Raw genomic sequence first — 18012 nt, 5'->3', positions numbered from 1 at the left:
GGCTCTCAAAAATTGACTTTTTATTACTCCTTTATAAATGTGGGTGGGGTGCATACTGGAATTATGTACATACCTAGTTGCTTGTACCTCTTTCCTCTATATAGCTGTATGAATTCTACCACCAATATTCATCAGTTTAACATCCAAAAAAGTGATTTCCTCTACTGAACAAAACATTTCAAACTTAAGGAAGCTGGTGCTATTTTGTAGATGTTCAACAAATAGTTCCAATGCCTACCTACTACCTCTCCACAACAATACTATGTCATCTACAAAGCGTTTGTAGTGCATTAAAGTACTATTGTAGTATTAATTTTTGTTAGGATCAAAAATAATGTATTCTTCCCATCTAGCCAGTACTATATTTGCATAGCTGTTGGCTACAGGTGTGCCTATTGCTACTTCTGAAATCTGATGATACACATCATCCCCAAACATGAAAACATGATTTTGTAAAACAATCTCAAGTAGAGAACGTAGCAGTGAAATTTTGTTTGCTGTAAACGTACTGTGCTTAACTAGAAATTCTCTAATATATTCAATACCTATATTGTTAGGAATAACTGTAAATAAGGACTTAATATCCATAGTTACAAACAATACATTTGTCATATTTGTATCCAAAAACCTTCTCACTGATTCTAAAAATTCACCAGTGTCCTTTATATAGGACATACTACGTTTCGATAAAGGTTTAAGTTGCTGGTCTAAATATTTTGAGATTGCTGTGGTAGCCCATTGTTTTACTGAGACTATGGGTCTCATTGGGGGGTGAAGAAAGTTTTTTTATGAAGCTTGGGCAACCCATATATGACAGGGCTAACAGGATGTTCTATATAGAAATAATTATACTGTTCAGGAGTAATCACTAGTTGCATTAAATAATCATACAGTTCAGTTTTAATCCTATAAATCATTTTATTCAGCTCAACAACATTTATAACTTTAAATGTTGCACTATCATTTAAGAACTCATGCATCAGTTCTTGACATTGTTGTACATTAAATATATCTGTTTTCCCACCTTTATCAACTGGTTTCAGTATAATGTCAGTCCTTTTAACTAAATCCATTAACAATTTTCTTTCATTAACATGCAAGCTGTGAAAACTAGATGATTTTCCATTAAAAAACAAATCATAGACATCATTCTCACATAACTGCAAAAAGGCTGTAACATTTGCTGTACTATTAGGTAAGAAAGTACTACTTCTTTTTAAGGCATTTTTGGTATTCACATTATGCACTCACCTTCATAATCAGATTTAAGACTGAAATCCTGAGCCCAATCACCTATAGAACAATAAGGAGCAACAAAAATTTTAACCCTGACATCTTCCAAAATGAACTTAAAACATGCGACTGGTCACCCCTCAAAAACTTACCTCTAGAGGAAGCAGTAATCTACTTAAATACTAAAGTCTTAGGTATTCTAGACTTCCATGCACCAAAAAGGACCATTAGAACTAGGAATAAACCTGCCCCCTGGCTCTCAAAAGCAACCAAACAAAAAATGCTCCTCAGAAATAAAGTCTGGGCCAAGTGTCTTACTACTAAAAGCCCAGAGGATCATGTAAAATTCAGGCAGCTAAGAAATGATACAAAAAAAGCCATTCTGTCAGACAAAAGAAACTATTACATTCAACTCCAACATACCCAGCAAAACAAACCACAAAAATTCTGGGCAGGAATTAACACACTTTTACACCCAGGCCGTTGTGTCACACCCACCCCAGTAGGTACTGACCACGATAGTCCAAAGCAAATTGCCAATACCTTTAACACATTCTTTACTGAGACCATTCAGTCTCTTGCCAATCAACTAACTCCTGACAGCTCATCTCTGACTTCCTCTACTGCTACCTTACCTCCCTCATTTCATCTCAAACCTGTCCCTACATCCCTTATCTGTACCCTTCTTCTGAAACTCAAACCTACCACCCCCGCAGCTGATCTCCTACCTGCAGAATATCTGCAAAAAGCTGCAAAAGCCATAGCCTACCCCATCTCCATTCTGATTAACAGAACTATCTCTGAGGGGAACTATTCCATCTATTTGGAAGATCTCACATATTATCCCCCTGCATAAAGGTGGAATCCCCAGGGAATTATCCAAATATAGACCTATTTCTATACTACCTTCACTAGCAAAAATCATGGAGAAATGCATTGATAGGCAACTGTTAAAACACCTAATAGATAACTTATTAGCTAACTGCCAACATGGCTTCAGGCCATTTCACAGCACTACAACTGCCCTTTTATCCTTCTCTGACTGTATTAACAAAAATTGCAATAACAACACACTGTCCTCAGCCCTCTTTATTGATCTCTCTAAAGCCTTCGATATGGTTAACCACCAACTTCTCATAAACATACTCAAAAACCTATCTCTAGATGCACTGGCTATACAATGGTTTCAATCCTACTTAAACAATAGGCAACAGGCTGTTCTCTGGGAGAACAACTTATTTCCCCATCTCCCCATTGCACTCGGTGTCCCCTAAAGCTCTATACTTGGACCTCTTCTATTTTCCATTTTTATCAATGACCTACATTCTGTAATTCCTCAAGCTACCTCAATACAATACGCAGATGACTCCACATTAATATGCTCAGCCCCTACTCCATCAGACCTTCAGTCCCTCACCCAAAATGTGTTTAACACAGTAGAGGAATGGTTACTACACCATTGCCTCATCTTGAACCCCAAAAAAACAAAGCTCCTACTTTTCACTCCCACCCATAGGGCCTCCCCACTATATTTTACTGTTACATCAAACAATGGAACCATCATATCCCCTGACTCAACCATAAAACTACTAGGGGTATTAATTGATAATAACCTTAACTTTGATACTCACATTAACAGTACCATAAAAGCAGTCAACAAAAAACTAGGCTCCCTCTATAGAATCAAATCCTTTCTCACCCCACTAGCAAGGGCTACTATTGCCCAGACCCACTTAATCTCCACCCTCCTCTATGCCTCCCCTATATATACTAACCTCTCAAAAAACAACTTGAACAAACTGGCTGTCACTTACAACAATATTGCTAGATTTGCAACAGGCTCTACATTCAGAACCCATCACTGTACTAATTATGAACAACTAGGATGGCTAGAGTTGCCAAATTTACTTCTATTCAAACAATTAACAGTTGCCTATAAAATCCTGTATCAGCCTACTAACACTCCAATTCTTACCAACCTTATCTCCCCCTACAACAACCTTAAGACCCTACACTCATCTAATAAAATATTAGTACAAATAGGTAAAACCTACAATATGGCTGGTGACTCTTTGTTCTCTAATACCGTGGGTAAAACCTGGAACTCTCTCCCCAGTGACCTGACCTCCCTTTCTTCACTAACACAATTTAAAACAAGCTGAAAACCTACCTTAAATCCCATTGGTTATGTCCCTGTGTGAACCCAGACTAACTACACATTCTTCTTTCACAAAGACACCCGTCTTATTAACTGTATATACTAATTACCTATTGAAAACCATAAAGATAACAGGCCTTATATTTTATTAAAATGTCTTCAACAATAGTATACAACTAGTATATTGTAGTCGAGCTGATAACTCGCTCAAAAGTATGACTTAATTCAATACATATTCATAATTAGTATAAATGACAGCTGGTTAAATCTAATATCATGAAAAACCTTTTTATACATTCAGCTACTAAGCTGGTCCACGTTGAACCTACGATATTTAAATTTGATATTACCAACGATATCGAAAATTACATTAAACCAAAAAAAACATTAGCATAGACATATATATTAGATATACACATGTTGAACATATACATAGACATTAGATCAAACTGTAGAAACTTCTGTCAGATTATAAATAAGTCCAAAAATTATTATTGTAACACAACAGAACTACTAAGAATAATATATTGGATGTGTATTGTATACACTAAAAACATATAATACTGAACCTGTCGACTACAATATACTAGTTTTAAAACAGAATTGTGATTTATGATCTCTTGCTCCTTGAGATCAAGAGTTTATTCAGTCCATAGGAGACGGAGTTTCCCTTGCTGCTGGGAGGTATTGCCGCTTCCGTTGAACTGAAATAGTGTTTATTAATAGAAATATTCTGCTATGTAATTTATGAGTTACAGGTATAACAGTATACAGGGGTTGAAGGTACGAACCCTTAGTGGTGGATTTTATTGTGAAACAGTAGACTGGGAATTGGTTTTAACAAGTATAAGTTTTAACGAGATGCACATAGGGTTTTTTTAAGAAAGCACTTGTAATCATGTGATCGAGACAACCACAGGGGTATTTATATGAATGATTGGGGAGTGGCACTGTTTGTTCATTTTGTATTCTGTAGAAGTTGGAGAATGCTCTGACGAAAAGCGTTTGTCAAACGGCTTAAAAATAAATTCATTTATCTGTTGGTTTTACATCAGTATCGTGTTTGGAGTTCAAGTGTGCATAGATCCTTCGATTTGGGAACGTTTCGTGGAGTTGTTGTAAATGTTACAAGTCATATGATGCTGTAAGCAGACATGTTTTGAAGTGAAAATATTTGCTTATATATTTAATGTACCCACATCTGTAAAATCTATTATGTATATAATTCCTTAATTTTGTATTGTACCTGTACCTGTTAAATATTGTTATTTTTATATATAAATTTTACTGCGTTTTTGAGGAGCTTTTCTCCCCGGGCCTCTGCTGAAAATGGACATATAGCCAGCTGGACTAGCCCGGTCAACAAATGTAAAATAAATAAATAAATAAATAAATAAATAAATACATAAATTATTATTCCCAAATAACATTTTCAGATCTGAATTCCTAACATTCTTAACTCTGTAATGCTGTCATTCAATAAACCATTACCAGATAGAATAAAAGTTAATCCCATATCTAGTAATGTCAGTTCCATTTCAGAAATTTCAAAACCAGACAAGTTAACAACAGTATGTCCTGCTAAGTCTTTCTGCTTCTTGTTACAGGGCCTACCTTTAGTCTCGCCACTAAGTCTTTCCTTTGTGGTGTTCCTCTTTGCCTGCTTAATAAGCTTATAAAGGAGTAGTAAAACATCAGTTCTTGAGAGCCAGTAAGCTAAATACTACTGAAGAGGGGTTTGCAGCTGAGATTAATACTATGACACAGGACTTTTTGTCAAGAGGCTATAAGAGAGGTTTATTAACTAAGAATGCAGAATATGTTAGATCTGAAAGGCCTAGTATGGCCAAACCATATTTACTTAGAGAAGGCAACAATACACAGAACAATAGCTCTGTGAAAGAAGCTGGATTTAATAAACTAGGATACATGATGAAGTATAATAGACATTCTAAACAGATTCAGTCCATAATTAAAAGAAATTGGACTTAGTTCTGACGTTGTTAGGAAAATAGTAGGAGAAAGGAATTATTTTGTATATAAGAAAGAGAAGAATCTTAACTTCTCTGTTATAAAGATTTTGGTAGAAATGAAGAGCTACATATATTTAATATGTGTACAGTCCCTTGCTATAATTGTGTTTTTTGTAAGTTTATTAATATTGAGACAGAATTTATACATCCTATAACACAAGCCAATTTTATTTTTAATGCATTTGGGATGTGAAATAATGAAAACTTAGTTTATTTGGCTAACTGTGAGAAATGTTTATGTTTTTATGTTGGTAAAACCAGCTGCAAATTTAAGGAGAGAATTGCCTCCCATTTTTCTGACATAAGAAGAGGGGTTGAAACAAAAGCACTTAGTAAGCATATTTTACATTGTGGAAATGAGCATGTTTTTAAATTTAAGATACTGCAGACAGTTTGTAAGAATAAGAGGGGAGGGGACATTGTGAATTGCACAGAAAGAGCAGAATATAAATGGATATATTTTTTTTAGATCTGACGTCTACCTAGGGCTTAATAAAACCAACAGTATCAAACCTATTTTAAAACTAAGACAAGCATATGTCAGTTAGAATGTTATATTTACTTTGTGAAGTTTTTAGGCTGTAATGAAGCATTTTACTATTAAGTTGATTATTGTTTTTAGTGAAGTTTTAGGTTTAGTCGATTAATTAATTATATAAATTGCATAATTATATAATGTGTTTATGAGTTATGTTATGTGATTGGCTGGTGCTGCATATTTATTCTGTGGTTTTAATGTATTGACTCATTCTTGAAAAAGAGTTTCAACTCGAAAGCTTGATGTAATAAACCCTGTTTTATGTGGATGGTCATGCTGTGCCTTTAACCATTAAAGTTAGGCACACATTTTCAGCAGTATTTTTGGGCTTTCATACAAGGCTAGGCTGTTCTTCCCATGTTTCCATAATTCCATACAAACATCATCACTTAGTACTGCTTTACCTGTTTTAGGTGATGACACATATCACTGGCTGTTGTGTTATGTATCAAGTAAGCTTTAAACTGATATTGTTCAATAACATGGCTGTTAAATGATTTTGCAATTATTGATTTAAGTGCAAACAGATAATGCTAAACATCTACAGGTAATATTCAAATGAACCCAGAGAAATTCCTGGTAACTTCATCAAGGCTTACTGAGATAAGGAACTGCTTCTGGATAATAGTGACTGTAGCAGCCTGTTAAAGCAATTATAAATTCATACCCAAATACTAGGCTATCAGTTTGCAGACTTTTACAAGCCTAGCTACTAACCAGAGATTAGAACCAAATCTTGTACGACGCATCTGTAAGGTAAAGACTTTAGCCATTATGCCAACCCTTCCCTTCAACTAATCTACCTACCTTGTGTGGGAATAGAACACACAGCCCTCTGCACCAAAACTAAATATACTACCTATTGAGCTGCTGAGGCAGTAGCAGGTGAATAACATTAAAATGCTTGTGAATATATATACAAGAACTTTAAAATATATGCAATTCATCTGTAAAACATTTATTTCAGAAAATATTCATTTGGTTACTATTTCATTAATTTGCTTCTTTGTTGTTGGCTTTTATGTGTGACCTTTTAACCCTTTGTGTTTACTGTTTGGGATATTTTGTAATCACACTAATTTTAAAGACACCAAATTGTTTTATAAGCTGAGATTTCTCAGAGAATGGCCAAAGTAATAACTTTTGCTTTACTGACAAGCCCATAGAAAAAGGCAACACTTGTCATATGTCATGTCTGTACCTAGTGGAGTTTGGCTTTAAACACCTTATTGTATTATCAAAGAGGTAAAATGTCAGTGGATATTCAAAAGCCTTTGAGGTGGAACATTTGAATATCCTTAAAGGATCATTTTTGCGTACCCCATGGGCCTCCTTTAAATGAGGTTTAAGGTATGCACAGTGAATATGCTGGTTTATCTGGAGGTTTATGCTTGTCATTGCCTTTTTGGCTTTTCTGTATGACAGTTATATGTGACACTATAGATGTACCTCTACTCTACCTTTCACATTACTCTACCTGGCAAATCGACAAAACAAATGTTATTTGTTATGTGTTGAACCTGCTCTGCCCATACCTGCACGCTCAACTCCTCTTCTGCTCTTCACCCTCTAGCTATTCTCTCCACCTTACTTTCACTCTCCTTTAAGCATAACATCTACTCTCTTCTTTTTTACAGTCTGAAAGCTTGTTTTTTTTTATTTTGAGCTTTCCCCCCACTTGGAAACTCTACAAATACGCACAGAGTAGTCCTAACAAGCTCCCAAAGTACTGGACAACAAGGAAGCATCCTCAAACGCACAGTGTAGGTTACAGCCTACGGCCTGTTTGATTAATAGTTTTTGTTTTTTAAATAGTTTAGACATAGAAGTCTGTAAGAGGACTGGCACACTCGCGGAATTACCTTGAGTGTGTCCACCCCCCCCCACTCCCAGCTTAGTTTCTTTTTTTCTAGTGTAAAACAATGTACGCTAGTACATTTAATGGATATTGCCCCTCTACGCCACTAGGTGACAACAAAACAGAACTTAAAATCTCCTTGCTCATTAACAACGAGCAGATCTAAGCTCCAGTATTCAATAGTATAAAATACGAACCAACCTAAAAAAGTAACTATTACACTCCCCTTAGCTATACCTGTAAGTGGAATGTATCCCAGAACACGGGCAGGATTGTAGCACTATAAATAATGTTCCCAAAAGAAAATTACTACTTACCTGGGAGATTTGTCCAGTGCACAAACTCACTGAATAAACTGATTGACTCTTGATACACCACTTCCTGGCCAACAACTACGCAGGACAAGCCCTATTCTCTCACAGCATAGCAAGAAACTGGAATAACCTTCCCCCTAACCTTACCTCAGCTACATCATCCAATATCTTTAAAAGCTCTCTAAAAGTCCATCTCATGAATAAATGGATATGCCCATGCATCCCATAACATTCAAACATATCTCTTGTGACCACAATTTCTACTCTCACTGTCTGATATATATAGTATATTGTTTGACACTGTACAACAATTTATTTCAATCTGCTGAACTTTATTGTGAACTGTACATAATCTATACCTGAACATTTGAAGTGCTGAACATCATACATTGTACATAATCTATGTCTGATCATCTGAGGCTTGAACTTATTGTAATGTTCTGAACTTACCAGAAATTGTACATAATCTATGTCTGAACATTTGATTTGTGAACTTATTGTAAACTGGAACTAAAATGTATGGAGCTTTTCTCCCAAGGCCTCTGCTGTAAATGGACCTGTGTCCAGTCGGACTATCCCGGTAAACAAATGTAAAATAAACTAAAAATAAATAAAAATTATCTTGATTTTCCTAGCTTATGCTCCAAAAACTTATCATTAACCATCCTGATGAGATCACAAGTAATGAAACCATTATTTAGCATGCATAGTAATATTAAATATTTTCATCCTTCTGTTTCCATGTTTAACAAGATATATCATTATATGCTAAAAATTATTATTTTGTCCTGGGTGAATTGCAAGTGTCACTGTTTTCCAAATGTTTCTGTTTCATCTTCCATTTCTTATACAAAACCTCCCCCCTTTATTTTTTTTTTTTATACATAACCTGATTGATACCCAAGTTGGTGACATGATATGCGATTGCATGTTCAAAACTACTATTCCCCTCATGTTTGTGTATATTGTATGTTGAAGATGCCAACCATTTTTTGTGATGCGCAGACATACAAATAGAATACATGTTATACGACTGCTTACCTCTGTTCTCTAGCAGCCTGTCAAGCATTGGATCAACTGGTCTGTCAGCAAACAAAGGCCCATAGTTTACTAGGGCTTCCTTTAGTGCATGATATCCATGCAGAACGACTACGAGATTGTTGCCCATGTAGATGCTGAACACATTCCCATACTTCTTAGCCAGCTATAAAACAAACACAAAGAATTAGGACCATCATGTAATTTTTAAAATCCTTTTTTTCTTTTTCTTTTTCTATCCAAAAAATTAATGCAATTTTAGAATCAATAGTTTTCTAAATTGTGCTAAAACAAATAAACAAGTGTTATTGTCCATTTCTTGTCAATCACTAAGAAGTTTTCTGGACTTATAGGTTCGTAGGTTCACAGCACGATACTAGGCTATTGGCCTGGAGACTGTTACAAGCCTAGCCAAGAATTTCACTCATGTTACCACAAAGTTAGCACCTGTTTTCCTTGTCCAGCAGGGACACATGTGGGATCCCAATGGTATATTTTGTTTCCCATTCAGTCATCCAGGTTCCTCTTAAAGAGGGGCAGTGAGGTACTCTGCTTGACATGGAGAGGGAGCCTATTCCATAGATGGGGGAGTCATTGGAACACAAATCTGTCCTGCCAACAAGATCTATTAACGTCACAGACCAGGTCAAAGCCTTGCATGAGAATTGTGTGAGTGGAGTTTGACTTATGGATATGCAGCAACTCCATCAAGGCTGAGTCTGAGATGGCCGTGTATGCCAGACACAGGTAATTTCTGAGCTGTCTGTACAAGACTGAGTAGAGGGACAGGGCTTTTAGCCTATCTGTATAGAATAGGTGTTTGAGACCCTGGATTTTCCTGGTCAGAAACCTCTGTGGTCTCTCCAACTGCTGCATGTGCTTGGCAAGGTACATGCCGAAGGGGGCATTGTACTCAATAATGGGTGTTATAAGGCAGGATAGAAGGATGTTATGACCTCCTTGTTCCTGGATGAGATACCTTTACTTATAAAGTGAGCCATGTAGAAAGCCTTCCATACAACGGAGGCAACGTGGTGATCAATAGTCAGGTTGCTATCATTGTGGGTGCCCAAGTCCCTCACAACTGATTGCATGCTTAGTACATTGTTATTAATTTGATAATTAGTGGGGATGCCATTTTCCCCAAAGGGGATAATGATGTATTTCTTGGTATTCAGTTTGAGGCCATGGCTCTGGCACCAGTCATTAGTTTGGATAAGACCCTCTTGGAGGATGTTCACATCACTAGGGGAATTTATGACAGTGCCCAACTTGCAGTCATCTGTAAATTTGGTTAGCTGTAGACCACTGGCTTTGGCTTGCACCTCAGAAAAGTATATCCCAAACAGTAGGAGCCCCAAGACTGATCTTAGGGGTATGACACTTGTTACAGGTCTACTAGTAGAGGTGACTTCTCCTATTTTTGACTGAGTGGGTTCTATCAGTGAGCCAGTTAGCTATCCATCTGGTAACATATGAGTTGATGTCTAGCTGGGAGAGTTTATCTATTATGCCCAAGTGGGGGAATAATGTCGAAGGCTTTGCCTAGGTCAAGGTAGGTGGTGTGCACTGTCTACTCCTCATCTATGGCTTTGGTGACTGTTTTGAAGAAGGCAACCAAGTTTAATAGGCATGATTGCCCTTTGACAAAATCAAACTGTGTGGGATCAAGTGTTTGGCGGTTGCCAATGTCCTTGTTTATAAAGTCCATGATAATGCATTCCATGGCTTTGAAGATCAGGCTAGTTAGGCTGATGAGCCTATAATTGTCTGTGTTGGTAGATGCTCCACCTTTGTATAGAGGAATGACAGCGGCTGTCCTCCATTCTGCTGGGATGAAGCCAGTGTACAGACTTTGGTTGAATAGAGTGTCTAGTGGTGCTCAGAGCTCTTGCCTGAGTTCATGTAGGACACAGCCAGGGATGTTGTCGGGTCCAGTGGAGGCTGTATTTTTTGCCTTTGAGAAAGCATTAATGACCTGCTCTTTGGTGATGGGGGGGCAGGTGCTGGGGATGACCTGGTTTACTGATGAGGGCAGGGAGGCAAAGTTTTCACTGAACTTGTCTGCCAACAGGTTGGCTACATCTTTGGGGCATTTGTGTACGTGGTATTTTTGACCACCAATACAGAGCAGACTTGGGAATTACCTTAGAGACTGCAGATGTATGCGAAGAAGGCCTTGTGATTATCCTTAGTGGATGTGGCCATTCTGGACTCAAAGTTAGCCTTAGAGGATTTCATCAGTGACCTTATTTGCTTGTTCAGACAAAGGAGAGATTGCTTCCAATTTGGCTTCTGCTCCTTCTTGGTCCTGGACAACATTTTTTTCCTTTTATTATAGAGTCTGTTTATTGCTGCTGTCCACCAGACATGTTTACTCTTCCTTGAGGAAGATAATTTGGTCCTGTCGGGTATTGCTGAGCCCATGTAGCTATATAGTTGCTCATGTAGTTTTTTGGTGTAGGTTTGGACATTAGTGCTTGTTCCAACTGAAGGGATGGTGGCTATGAAGCTGCTTATACCTGTTCTCAGGAGGTTGTAGTCAGCTTTGGAAGAGTTTTTTTGTTTGACCCTGGCAAGGGGGGGGGGGGGCAAGGGAGTTGGTGACTTTGAAAGTGATTGCTTTATGGTTGGCTCTTACCAAGGAGGATGACACTGTAGGGATGCTACAGTAGCTACTCATGTTGGTTAGTAGCAGGTCCAGGATATTTTCACCTTTTGTGGGGGTGTCAACCAGCTGATCCAATGCATTGCCATTGATGAAGTCGAGAAATCTCTAGATGTTTGTGTTTGAGCTAGAATGGGTCTTCCACTCCATGACTGGGTAGCTAAAGTTGCCCTGGATCAGGGTAGAGGGTTGAATCTTGATGAATTCAAGTAAGTCCACATAGGTGGAGTGGGCCTCCTGTGTCATGTTTGGGGATCTGTAGCTAGGTATGATTTGAATAGGTGTTTTGCCAACAGTTAACTGCACCTGGAGTATCTCTTGTGCATCATGCTGTTTGACCAATCTGGAGGTGTGTATGTATTTGATAAATATTGAAACTCCACCTCCTTTGGCTTTGTAGCCCTCCGTTTGGGGTCTGAAGGTATAGTAGTACAAGTCAGTGACTGCACAAATCTCAGCACCTTCCAGGGCTTCCATGGAGAGGAATGCTTGCAATGAGTGCAGTTTCATGTTAAGACTCCTAGCGTTTAGCAGCATGACGTTTAAATTTCATTTAGAAGAATGTTTCACATTGGTAATTTTGTCCTCGTGACTTTGCTGAAAAAATGCACTATGGGGGAGGCAAAAGCCTTTGCCAGAAGTCTGAAGCCCAGGGGAGACAGATGAAGGCCATCTCTGGCAAAACACTGTGGTCTGTCAATCATGTCCTCCTAGGCTGTCAGGTACTGGATCCCCTTGGAATGACATCAGAAACTAATCCAGTTGTTAAAGTCAATCATTTTCAGTTTGTATTAAGGCATCATTCTGGGTGGCAGTAGGATGCTGCTTAAGGCTAGGGACATACCTGTCTAGGACACATATTCATTGAGCTCAATCATGTCTCTCTTCATATAGTCCAGAGAGGTATGTCTCTAGTCATTCACACCAAAATGGACTATGACAGTGTTATAACCATACCTGTTCCTGAGAGACTTGAGTGCATGAGTGATATGGCAGATTCTACCTCTGACAAGCAAGTTACCGTGACTTTTCCCTTGTCAAACCTGGTGAGGGGCACATCTGTGTGTCTCAAGACAGTATGATGTATGTGTATATATATATATATATATATATATATATATATATATATATATATATATATATATATATATATATATATATATATATAAATATGATACACACACATATATATATATATATATATATATATATATAGATATATAATATAGATACTATGTTGGGTTTGTGGCTGGGCCTTAGAGGCTGTGAGACACAGGCATGTGTACTATGTGTGGTGCTTGGTACAGTGGGTAGTGATGTGTATGTGTGCTTTTGTCTCAGAGGTTTCTTTTGTTTAGGTATGTTTTTGTTGATAGCCTTCACATATGTAGGAATGTACTGTACTGGTGTGGGTGGTGTTAGAGGTGTGGTGCTTGTGCAGGCAACTTTCTCAGTGCCAGATGTACTGGCCTGTGACTGAGGCAGCAAGGATTCTAGATTCCTAATGTAATTGCATCTCTCACATATTGTCTTCTTAGGTTGTAGACGAAGAGGGTTGTCCATGTACATGAGGCAGTTGCTATACTGTCTCAGGATGCCCCTATCAACCAGACCAGCAGAAGAAACCACAGGAAGTTGAAAGTCCATGGTTGTCAGAATATGTGGAAGAGAGGTCAAGGATGGTAGAATGGATACTATCAGATTAGGGTACCTATTGGTGTGACTTTATGAAACTAGGGCTGTTCTCGTGGATGAACATTTCTGATACTGCTAAAAAGCAATATGTACTTATCACTGTACCACTGGGATTAGAAGACATTATATATCCATCTTAATACACATATACTCTGACAAGATTAAGTCACTCAGCTACCATTAAATCATCTGAGAGGCATTCAAAGTAGTGTTTTCTATCCCTCCTCCCATCACTCACTACTAAGGGTAAGAGGTGCACATGAAGCTGGGTTATCCAGTCCATGGGCAACTAAGAATCACCTCTCCACTATGGCAGGTGGGGGGGGGGGTGAACCACTCTCTTTGTGTGCTCTGATATATTATACAGGATGGCAGCATGGCAAATCATTGCTCCCATGATTCTCAACTGTTCATTGTTTTCCAGACTGCCCCTGAGTATGTCTCATATTTGTCCTGTCTTTCATAAAATGTTTTATATTGTGGTGCATGACTATGGATTCCTCTCCAGTGATAATACCATACATTACCCTATAATAACTAATGTTGTTCACACAGTGCATACTAACTCAATGCATGTAACTCAGTTACCTCATATGTGACTTGCACTAAGCAATACAATGCCAGTTCTTTTCTCTGTTTGGTACTATAGCCCCATTTTTTTTTCAGGACATGTGCTATGAAGTTGGAAGATAGCATCACTATCACACAGAGCCATATCTTTCAACTATTTTGGCCAATAATTCTCAACAAAGCCAAAAGTAATGAAGAGACAAATGAAAGACAAGTGCAATCTTGAAATGTATGGCTATGTATTTATTATCCATAAATAAATATTTATGTATTTAATCATGTATATTTTATACTGTGGTGGTGGTGCTGCGGTAGTGTTGTCACCTCACAGTAAGACGTTGTCCTGTTCGATTCTCAGCTAAAGCGTCTTCTGTGTGGCAACATGCGTGAATGGGCGTTCCTTCGTTGAAGGTTGTGCATCAGGCCTGGCAAGTTGGTACGTAAAAATCTACTGCCAATCATTAGCGGACCGGAGTTCCGCTGTGGCGACCCCGAAAAGCCAAAAGATACAACAACAACAATCATGTATATTTTATATCCAAGGAGGCTCAGCAGACTTCATTGCCTTGATAACTGGGAGGTTGTGGGAACTGCTACAAAGGATACATCGATTCCAGGTCTTGCAGTAGTAAAATGGAGGATGAAAGAACCAAACTCAAACATCAGAAAGCTACACATTATTATAACGGAGTATCACTCCACTCTGCTGCCTGACTGATATGAAAGTTATCTCAATGGATGTGTTAAGAAGTCAGAGACAGGAAAGAAACAGCAGTCAGCATCAGGGCTAGTTGTGCGAATGGTGGCAAGGGCTTTGAACTATCACAGGGACCCATGGAATGCACATCTTGTTACTCCCTGAAATCCTGTGATGGACATGTTACTTCCACCTTCCATGCAGTAGCATTTCTTCCTTCTCTCTAGCAATACCTCCTTCCTCCCACTCATTCTTTTTGTATCTCTTCCTCCCCTTCATGCTGTGCAGTTTGACAAATTGCCTGTCATTGATTTACATATTTTGGCTAAAGCAACTTAACCACTCAGATTGTGGCCAGTTGTCTTTTGCCAGTTAGTAGAACATCCAAACATAACATGAATTTGAAGGCAGGTGGAATAAGGAAATCAGAAGTGAGAAAAATCAAACCTACTATGAGATGAAATTAAATTCTGGGATGGCAAAGCAAAAACAGGAGACCACTTAGGTAGAGGAACAGTACTTAAAACAGAAATAGGAACTTCACAAAACAAAACAAAGTGCATGACCACCATGGCTATATGTTACTGTATTTATTAATGAAAAGTAGGTATAGATTAGCACTTTCACGAGTCAACAGATCGCTTCATCAGACAATCCCTTCAGTAACCCAGTTCATTAATAAAGCAACAGCTACATTACATCATTTTCTGCTACCACAAATGTATAAAAAGTAAAAAAAAAAAAAAAAAAAAAAAAAAAAAAAAAATATATATATATATATATATATATATACACACACACACACACACACACACACACACACACACACACACACACACACACACAAAACATGTATCAATATATACATAACACAGCAATTATTATCAACATTTGATACAATCCAGCCCATTAAAACATACAAAAATACTACTGCTCTATAAAAAATATACACATACAAGAAACATCAGTGTGGAAGTGGGCATGCTTTAAGTGTAGGCTTCAAAGAAACCATTTCATTCAATCCTCCAAGCTTATCTGCTTGAAGTGACAGAATCCAAGCTTGTTCCCTTGCTTTTGTCTTATTCCTAAGATCCCCACCCCTAACACTAGTTTCTACTACTTCTAATACCAAAAACTTAAACCCATGAGTGTTCCCTTCTACTACTAAATTATGTCCTCTTCTCCCCGTCCTTCAGTCCCCTTCTCCTAGCACATAATTATTATACTTGTAAGAGATGCATCTACATCAGTAAGCTGGAATCCATGGTCTCTCACACCACAGTCAGTACTCTTGACAAAGAGGAGATTGACAGTGCACGCACCACACCACCCACATCACAGAGCCACACGCCCACCTTTGCAGGGGTCCTCAACAAAAACTTGCCTAAACAACTGGGACCCCCAAAACACACTCACAAACAATCCACACACAACACCAATCACATCACACACAGTAGTCAGCCACCAGTGTCTCAGAAACACAGCCCATTAGGTAAAACAATAAATTAACGCAGCACATAAGGCATAAGGCATAACAATAAACCAAAATTGGCAACTCGATAGTGAGACACACCTATGTCCCCTTCACCAGGCTCAACAAGTAGAAAGTCATGGTCAGCTGTTTGTCAGACACTAGAATTCACCACATCACTCACGCACTCAAGTTTCTCCACAACAGGTACAAGTATGGCTCTGTCATTGTCAATGTTGGTGTGAACGACTTGAGACATACCTCCCTAGACTATATGAAGAGACATGCTTGACCTCTCAGAGTATGTGTTCCAGGCAAGAATGATCCTAGCCCTAAGCAGCATCCTACCTTCACCAAGAATGATACCACAATACCAACAAAAAATGTTTGACTTCAACAATTAGCTTAGTTTCTGGTGTTTTTCTAAGGGTATCCAGTGTCTGTCTGTCTGCCTGGGATGACATGGTTGACAGGTCACGATGCTTTGTCAGAGATGGTCTCTACCTGTCACCCCTGTGGTTCTGGATCTTATTTATTTATTGTCATTTGTTAACCAGGTTAGTCTAACGGAGCCAAAGGCCCATTTTCAGTGGAGACCTGAGGAGAAAAACTCCATATACAGGTAAAAAAAATAAATAAATAAAATAAAATATAAAATTATATAAAGAGATATACTTACAAGAATATAGTAACAAGAAGTTATACATGCAAGATAAACTCCACTATTAATACAGTTGAGTTCTAGTTGCAGAATGAAAGTACTGAAACTACAATATATTTTGTAAGCAAAAATCTTGGCCAAAGCTCTTGCCTCTCCCATTGAGCCTTTTTTAGGTCATGCTCCAAAGACAAATCTTTCAACATAAAAGATCTGTCAAAAAGCAAATTGAAGGTCATGCTGCTCAATGCTAGGAGCCTTAATCTGAAAATGCACTCACTGGAGGCTCTCCTCACACTGGAAGATGCTGATGTCTGTGCAGTCACGGAAACTTGGTTCAAGGCTGCAGAGAGCACCCCTTACCAGACTATACCTCATCCCACACTTTCTGACCCCAAAATGAGGTTGGAAAGACTAAGGGTGGTGGAGTCTCTATCTTCATTAAGGACAGGCACACCTCCAGACTGGTTTACCAACATGACGCACTGAAATTACTCCAGGTGCAACTGACATTTGGCAAGACACCCATCCAAGTTATAGCCAGCTATAGACCCCCCTCCATGCCTCAGGACACCGACACCTCCTTCCTGGACCTACTTGACTCCATCAAGGTACCCCCTAACACCCTCATCCTTGATGACTTCAACTACCCCACCATAGACTGGGTGATCTATTCCCGCACTAATGCATTCATCCAACGATTCCTTGACTTCATTAGTTCTAACATACTAGATCAGCTGGTCCCACAAGGGGAGATAACATACTGGACTTGGTTCTCACCAACATGGGCAACCGCTGCACCACTCTCATAGTATGTTCTTCCCTGGTGAGATCAGATCATCTGTCTTTCTCATTTGAAGTTTCTGTCCCACCCAACCCCTCCCCAGCCATAACCAGGCTAAAAAACTTCTCAAAAGCTGACTACAGCCTCCTAAGGGAGGGTATCAGCAGCTTCACACCACCTCCCCCCTCAGATGATGCAGACAACTATGCTGAACAGCAAACCAGTGCAGTATACAAGCATCTATGCAACTGCATGGACTCAGGCATACCTAACAGAACTAAAATCTGCTCCTCAAGG

General features: G+C 38.6%; 1 protein-coding gene across 1 annotated transcript in view; it reads right to left on the bottom strand.

Annotated features, from left to right (window-relative positions):
• The window catches only part of LOC122808563 (cytochrome P450 2J2-like), a 555879-nt gene that overhangs the window by 363295 nt on the left and 174572 nt on the right, over window positions 1-18012 (bottom strand). The window contains exon 2 of the mRNA XM_044079519.1: window positions 9176-9338. Within this exon, the coding sequence (XP_043935454.1) occupies window positions 9176-9338 (163 nt within the window). The remainder of the gene's footprint in view (window positions 1-9175; window positions 9339-18012) is intronic.

This window comes from Protopterus annectens, chromosome 8.part0, assembly GCF_019279795.1.
Source record: "Protopterus annectens isolate FY-2018-M chromosome 8.part0, PAN1.0, whole genome shotgun sequence".
NCBI classification, from domain to species: domain Eukaryota; kingdom Metazoa; phylum Chordata; order Ceratodontiformes; family Protopteridae; genus Protopterus; species Protopterus annectens.
This window is presented reverse-complemented; position numbering and strand designations above follow the sequence as displayed.